This window comes from Nyctereutes procyonoides, unplaced genomic scaffold (assembly GCF_905146905.1).
Source record: "Nyctereutes procyonoides isolate TBG_1078 unplaced genomic scaffold, NYPRO_anot_genome, whole genome shotgun sequence".
Classification (NCBI taxonomy): Eukaryota; Metazoa; Chordata; class Mammalia; order Carnivora; family Canidae; genus Nyctereutes; species Nyctereutes procyonoides.
The window spans coordinates 47,806,324-47,814,025 of record NW_026575131.1 but is presented as its reverse complement, the minus strand read 5'-3'; the positions used below and the strand labels follow the sequence as shown (position 1 = coordinate 47,814,025).

The following is a 7,702-nucleotide window of genomic DNA, read 5'->3' as shown; positions in this document are numbered from 1 at the left end:
ACATGTGAAATAAAAGAATATGAGAGAATGACCTTTATAGCTGGGGAGGAAGCAGTATCTAAGTGATAATATTTTTCTTACATAAAGATATATGGATTCAGGTATGCTTATGGAAGGTACAGGTGATATTCAGTCAAATGTAAAGAAGCGATGATGGATAAAGATGATGCAACTTTTAGAAATAGATCTCATCACAAAGAGCCAAAAGGATCCATGAGGAATGACAGAGAAGTGAAAAGAAGTGGGAAATATATATAGAAGTGAGTTATTATCAGTTTACAAAATACCATTTATTTTCTATTTTCTTATCACAAGGATTGGCAAGTGAAGAATATAAGTGACAGCTCATTTTTTCAGTAAGAATAATAAAATTAAAAAACAATGTAGAGAACACTATATAACTGACAGGTTTGAGCCTATACTACTAATAAACACAATTCCGCATATATATACACATACACAATAGAATTCAATGCAAACAGCAAAGTCAAGTTCATAAAACAAAAACAAAACCCTCCTTCAATTCCTTGTCTGATATAATACAATCATAAAAGGGAATAAAAAACCCCTGGCCCCACTGTACAAATGCAAAGACCTGGTAGAGACAATACACAATACAGAAAACCAATGAATAACTAATCCACAAGTATATTCAGCTCTCTGGTAATGAAATCATTGCAAAGCAACAGTCTTTCACATAGTTTTCACTTGAAAACTTGAAACACATAATTGTTTTCATGTGAATATCCAGAGTAACAGGGGATGCTGTGAAAATGGATATCATGAATTACTGTTGCAAGGTCATATCTGCAAGCAATGAATTGGTCTAGGCCTTTCTCATCAGTATGGAAACAGAGTCCAATAAGCCCCATTTTAAAGAAGAAATAGAAATGCGTTGACTTAACTGAACATCCCTCCATCCCTAATATTCCTACTCCCTTTAATTGCAGTACTCACAGGTTGTGCTCTACTTTAATGGAAGTACTTTATCCCCTTACTTCATTTCAATAATCACCCATGTGCTCCTAGCTCTGTGTCTACTTTTTTCTTTAATATCATCAATGAATTCATTAATTATTTCATCAGGCAAGCAAATGAACATAGAGATATCTAGGTTCTGGCCAAGACTGGTGGCTGTCAGCTGACCTCAGGTCAATGCACCTGGTTTGGATTGTCTTTGCCCCTTCCCTACAGGACCTGCTGGGCTCTGGGACTCACCTACACGGGAACTCTGAGGGAGTCTCTATGTGGCAGTCTGAATTCCTCCTGGGTGGGAATGATGGTGACTAAGCTGTCCCCACACAAGATGGCAGGAGGGAGCCTGGCATTAATCTCCTAGCCAAGTTTCCAGAGGCAACAACCAGGTTCCATCCAGCCCATGGTAGCACAGGCAGGGGGACTGCCACTCAGGGGATATTTAGAGCTTCCTCTGTCTATTCATGAGGCATGTTTCCCTCCTGTTCCTCCAATCTCTAAGCACATGATTTCCCTGTGGGACAGTGGTCTGGACACAAAGGAAAGTCTTCCTGGAGATGGTGGGTTCCCAACAGACCAGGTTATAAGTGAGTGAATCCAGAGTTAATTATTCTTTCTTCAGAACTCAACTACTTTTGGTAGAGACACAGCCTTGCCATCTACAGAAAATTGCTGTTTTCCTTTTCATCAGTGAGGAAAACTATTTCTTTGAGATGAACTTTGAGGCAATACAGACCTCAGTTCATGACATATTTGCTAAATATTTAGGAATTAAAGAGCTGTCATTGAGTCCATAATTGTGAAGAATATTTCCCTCTTGTGACTCCAATCTCTAAGCACATGATTCCTAGGTGGAAAAGTCCTATAGACAGAAAGTATGTTTTCCTAATGAACCTCAGTTCCCAAAAGACTAGGTTAGAGGTCAAGGGAATCCAGTTCTTTTGTTTCCATGATGTTTGTTTTACTTATTCTTCCTGAACTTGCCCCCTTCCTGATGTGTGAACCTCATAGCACCTTATCCTAGCTCGTGTTTTAGATAGTATTAACTTCCACCATTGTAGAGCAAAATGAGGCAGAGAAAATAAAAAACGCAAAACAACAACAACAAAAACCCATATCTTGTTTATCTCCCAAAATTAAGTTGAGTATGTTGAAGGGAATCTGGAAGTGGAAAATATATCTAGGACCTGTAGTTGTAGAAGTATGAGAGCAAAAAAGGAAGACTCTTAAAAATGAAGAGGTGGTAAAATATTGTAGTTAAGGTGGGAAAAGAGAAAAACAATTGGAAATTTACAGTCTGATATAAAAACGAGTTGTACTGGAAAAAGGAAGAAAAACAAAAAACATACAAAAAAATAGGACGGGTACCCTCTGTTCTATATACTATAAATCCTTCAGCTTCCCCTGGAGATTTCCAGCGCTGCTTGGCCAAGACCTTGCTCTTCCCCTGTCCTTCCAGCTGGTCTTCTGGGGGAGGAGCCTGCTGTGCTGATTCTCAGGTGTGTGCACCTGGGGGAGCTGACCCGCCCCCTGCCAGGTGTACCGCTCCGCTGTTTATCCTGTAAGGCCCCTGCTGCCTGGCGGCCCTGCTGGGTCCCAGGCACAGGGTGACACCAGGAGGAACAACAACAGTAGCAGCGGCCAGCTCTCCAGCCCTAGAGTCAGCTCGCTCAGTAACTACTGCAGCCCTCAGTCCGCAGGGCCTGGATGCTTCGGGGCGGGGGCGCGGATCTGCACAGCTCTTGGCCGCGGGGTGGCAGGAGCGTCCTCACTGTCCTGTGTCCTCCCGGCCTCTGCCTGTCCTGAGGGGAGCACAGGATCGTGGGCTGTGTCCCCTGGCGCCCTGGGATCCGGGGTCTGCGCTGCTGGAGTTGCGCTCCCGGGGCTCAGCTCTCGAAGGCAGCAGGTGCAGCCCCCTCCTCCCAGAGGCCCCTCCTAACCACCCCACCCTGGGCTTCTCCCGGAGGCTTCGCCGGGCTGGCGCTCCAGCCCTTTACCGAGCTCGGCCCATGGTGTGTGGGGTGGTCTCCCCCGGGCGCACTTCCTCTATTTCCCTGCTAAGCGCCTTTCCATCCAGGAAGAATCCCGTGTGGATGTTTTAAAAGTGCTGCTTCTCCAGGGCTGCGCTTTCCCATCCCGGAGGCTTTCCCCAGAGGGCTTTAGCCTAGCTCCTCGCGGGCCCCTCCCCAACTTGATTCTTTTTTATTTTTTTCCACCTTCCTACCTTGATAGGAGCGAAAACCCTTCTCTCTGCCGCGTTCCAGCTATTCTCTTTATTTTTTTTTTAAAAAATTTTATTGGAGTTCAATTTGCCAACACATAGCGTAACACCCAGTGCTCATCCCGCCCCCCTCAGTGCCCATCACCCAGTGACCCCAACCTCCACCCATCACCCCTTCCACTACCCCTTGTTCTTTTCTAGAGTTAGGTGTCTCTCGTGTTTTGTCACCCTCACTGATATTTTCACTCCTTTCCTTTATTCTCTTTCACTAATTTTTATATTCCCCAAACAAATGAGACCATATAATGTTTGTCTTTCTCTGGTTGACTTATTTCACTCAGCATAAAACCCTCTAGGTCCCTCCACGTGGAAGCAAATGGTGGGTATTTGTCTTTTCTAATGGCTGAGTAATATTCCATTGTATACATAGAGCACATCTTTATCCATTCATCTTTCTATGGACACTGAGACTCCTTCCACAATTTGGCTATTGTAGACATTGCTGCTATAAACATCGGGGTGCAGGTGTTCTGGCATTTCACTGCATCTCTGTGTTCTCTCTTTAAATCTCAGGTCGAATCTGTAGGTTTTCAGGATGGTTTGAAAGTAATCTAGGTAAGTTGGTGAGGCCAGGTGACTTGGGGACCCTACTCCTCTGCCAGCTTGCCCTTAATCCTAGCATGAGGCTTCTCCAAGAACTCATGGCTGCCTTAATGTTGATGTTTTATTAGAGACTTATGGAAAGCTTATCTTGTCAATAGTCAGACCTGCAAGGTCCTGTAAACTTCATTTTCAACCTACAGAAATTTCTTAGAAATGTGGGTTAGCTCTACCCCCTCCCTCCACAAACTAAAAAGTACAGAATCAGTCACTCCTCACAATCCCAGTGCAGCTCTTTACCCATAGATCTTGTCCTTGTGTTATAATAAAATGCATCATAAAAAGTCTTAAGAATTCTTTCTTGACCATTGCATTCAGCCACCCTGCATCAGTATGATATCCTATTTGACAAGGATAGCCTGTTATATAAGAGCTGACTGGTGCAATAATCCAAGCAAACAGACCTAAGACAGTTAGAACCTGTGCTTCTTTTTTTTTTTTTAAAGATTTTATTTATTTAGCAGAGAGAGAGAGAGAGAGAGAGAGAGAGAGCACAGCAGAGGGGAGGGACAGAGTAATAGGGAGAAACAGACTCCCTGATGAGCAGGGAGCAAGATTTGAAGCTTGATCCCAGAACGCTTAGATCATGACCTGAGCAGAGGCTTCATTGTCTGAGCTACCCAGGTGCCCCATGTGCTCCTTTTTTTTTTTAATTTGTGGCATATGATGTGACAAATGAGGAGCGCAGTTGTGATCATGTTATCCACGTTTATTTCTGATGGCTTTATGGACAAGTGACTATACATGGGCTACCTTCAGAGTCACTAGGACAGTTTTAAGGACATGCACATTTGTGCAGAAGACCTGGTGACCCTTAACCACACAACTGGCAGGACATCCAGCTCTCCTGTGATCCTGTAGGGGGAAGGGATTTCTGAGCAGGAAGGAGATAGGAAATGGATGATGCTGATACTGTTCATTTGCTATTCCTTAGCATTTGTGACAAATATTAGGAAAGGAATTATTTCATGAACAATAGAAAGACTCATGTAACCATGTGAATTTTCTATAGAAACAGGAAGATAATTCAGTGATAAAACATTAATGAACTAACCAACCCTTCACCTCAATGAATAAACTTCCTCAGTTGTGGAACCAATCTTCCATGCTTCAACCAGTAGATGCATAGCATGAACTCTGATGTAAGAAAAAAAAAGGAAAAAGAAAAATGAAATATTTTGTGTAGTAACAAAATGAGTATTTGGAAATTTTGCTTTGTCAGGTTTATGGTCACCCTGACACTAAGAACATACCAGGTCCATAACATAACAGGTCCATCTGTTTACTCAGATTTGTCTTCCCGTAGATTCCACTTGGAGATACATACTTGCTAATCAGTGTTTGCAGGGACTATGGTAGGCTTTCTGGACATCTAGGTGAATCACAGAGTAAACAAAGGATACCAGTTAAGAAACACAAGAGCATGTTTGTAGAGTAAGTGCCTGACATTAGGCTTTTGATCCAAGCCATCCAGTTCAAAGACAACCATATTGAATAAACACACTGTCAGGTGTGGGACATAATCACCAGAGAAGCCCTCAGGCTGTCCAGCCATGAGATACCTCTTCAGAAAGCCCTCAGTAACCTTGTTACTGACACATGAGGGACCCTGCTTTTATGCTACAGCAGCTGAATTCAATTCATATAGAATTCTCCAAAAATGTGTGAATGCACAAACCCCTAACCAAACTGGCCATGGACCCCAATAAAGGCAGATCCCTCAGTGGCGCTCTCTCTCCCCCTCTCAGTGCCTTCTCCCACTCTGAGACCTCCCCAGTTGGCCTTTGGGCATCCCATGTGCCCTCCAGGACCTGTGATTAATAAAACAAGTGTTGTTAGTGATCTCTGATGGGTGTTGATGAGGCATATCTTGCAATCACAATAAGAGCCCAAGAGCTGGTGCAGCCAAAGCAGAGGTCAGGGAAGCATCTGTGGGAATGTCCATAAGCACATGGGCTTAGGGGAGTTCCCCAGCTTTCCCAGCCTAAACATCCCTGTCAGTAGCCTGAGATGTAAAGGGAACAGTGTAAGAGTCCACATTGTCTGGAAGAGGCGTGAAGATAGTGATGGAAAAAGATCGACAGACTCAAGGTAAAAACTAAAGTTTCATATTCTCCTTTACAATGAAGATATGTTAAGGGCTTAGTGGCCAAGTAGAGTTTCTTCCATATGAAGAATAAAGAATTCAACTTGTCCTATTTGAGATACAGACATAGTGATTTCCTTAAATGTGTGTAGAAGGAGGAGATTCTACTTACATAGTCTGATCCAAGTAGACCAGTTCCTGGCTCTGAGGCTGTGAGCCCTCCAATCATGGGCATTTCTTCAGCCTCAGAACAACTGGCGCTTACATCACTGGAATCTCAAGGGTTCTTTTCAGAGCCCTCTTTATGTCTTTGTTCCTCAGGCTGTAGATGAAGGGGTTTAGCATAGGTGTGACCACTGTGTACATCACCGAGGCCACTGCAGTTGAGTGGGAGCTCTGGGAAACAGCAGAGCTAAGGTATACTCCTAGGCTCGTACAAAAAAATAGGCAGACAATTGAGATGTGAGATGCACAGGTGGAGAATGCTTTATACTTGCCCTGAGCTGATGAGATCCCAAGTATGGAGGAAACTATCCTAGAGTAAGAGTAAAGTATCCCAGCAAGGGAACCACCTACCAGCAGGACAGCTGCAAAATACACCATCAAGTTATTAAGGAAGGTGTCAGAACAGGCAACTTGGATCATCTGATTAAGTTCACAGGAAAAGTGAGGGATTTCGACCACTGCACAGAAGGACAGCCGCAACACCATCGAGGTTTGTAACATGGACTGCAGGACACAGATGATCCAGGACACCAGAACCAGCAGTCCACAGATCCGAGGGTTCATGATGACTGTGTATTGCAGGGGGTGACAGATGGCCACATACCGGTCATAGGCCATCATGCTCAGGAGAAAGACATCCAACACAGCAAAGACTATGAGAAAGTAAATCTGTGTGATGCAGCCTGCATAGGTGATAACTTTGCTCTGAGTCTGGATGTTCCACAGCATCTTGGGGACGGTGGTGGAGGTGAAACAGATGTCCACAAAGGACAGGTTGGCCAGGAAGAAGTACATTGGGGTGTGGAGGTGGGAATCAGAGCTGACAGCCAGGATGATGAGCAGGTTTCCAAACACAGTGATGAGGTACATGGAGAGGAAAAAGCCAAAGATGAGGGGCTGCAGTTCTGGTTCTTCTGATAATCCCAGAAGAAGAAATTCTGAAATTTGCGTATCATTTGCTGGTTTCATGTGGTGGAGGTGACTTCTGGGAAAAAGGGAAATAACATTACTTATTTTCACACAAACTTGTATTACTCACAGACTTGAAATGTTACTGATTACTTATTTATTTATTTATTTATTTATTTAAAGATTTTATTTATTCATTCATGAGAGACAGAGAGAGAGAGAGAGAGAGAGAGAGAGAGAGAGAAAGAGAGAGAGAGAGGCAGAGACATAGGCAGAGGGAGAAGCAGGCTCCATGCAGGAAGTCCGATGTGGGATTCAGTCCAAGATCACGCCCTGGTCCAAAGGCAGGTGCTAAACCACTGAGCCACCCAGGGATCCCCGAAATGTTACTGTTTTAAATTTGCAGTCCAGGAATTCATTTAATATGTTGTTGATGGATATGTTCCTCTTTAGAGGATCCTCTGTGTCATGTCTAATATAGTTTTTTTTCACCATCCTCTTTCCTAAGAAGTCATATATTTTATAATTTTATTGAGAAATTTTTCAAGTATTTCAGGAATATAAATTGACTGCTGATCAGGTTTCAGGCACTATGTACACAAGGAACATAGGGTGCTAAAGGACAA

The 7,702-nt window shown here is 43.5% G+C and overlaps 1 protein-coding gene across 1 annotated transcript; it reads right to left on the bottom strand.

Moving 5' to 3' along the window:
- Nucleotides 1–6,203: 6,203 nt before the first annotated feature.
- LOC129522190 (olfactory receptor 7A17-like) lies at nucleotides 6,204–7,136 on the bottom strand. Its single transcript, XM_055344331.1, has one exon. The coding sequence runs from the start codon at nucleotides 7,134–7,136 to the stop codon at nucleotides 6,204–6,206; it is 933 nt and encodes a 310-aa protein (XP_055200306.1).
- Nucleotides 7,137–7,702: the final 566 nt, after the last annotated feature.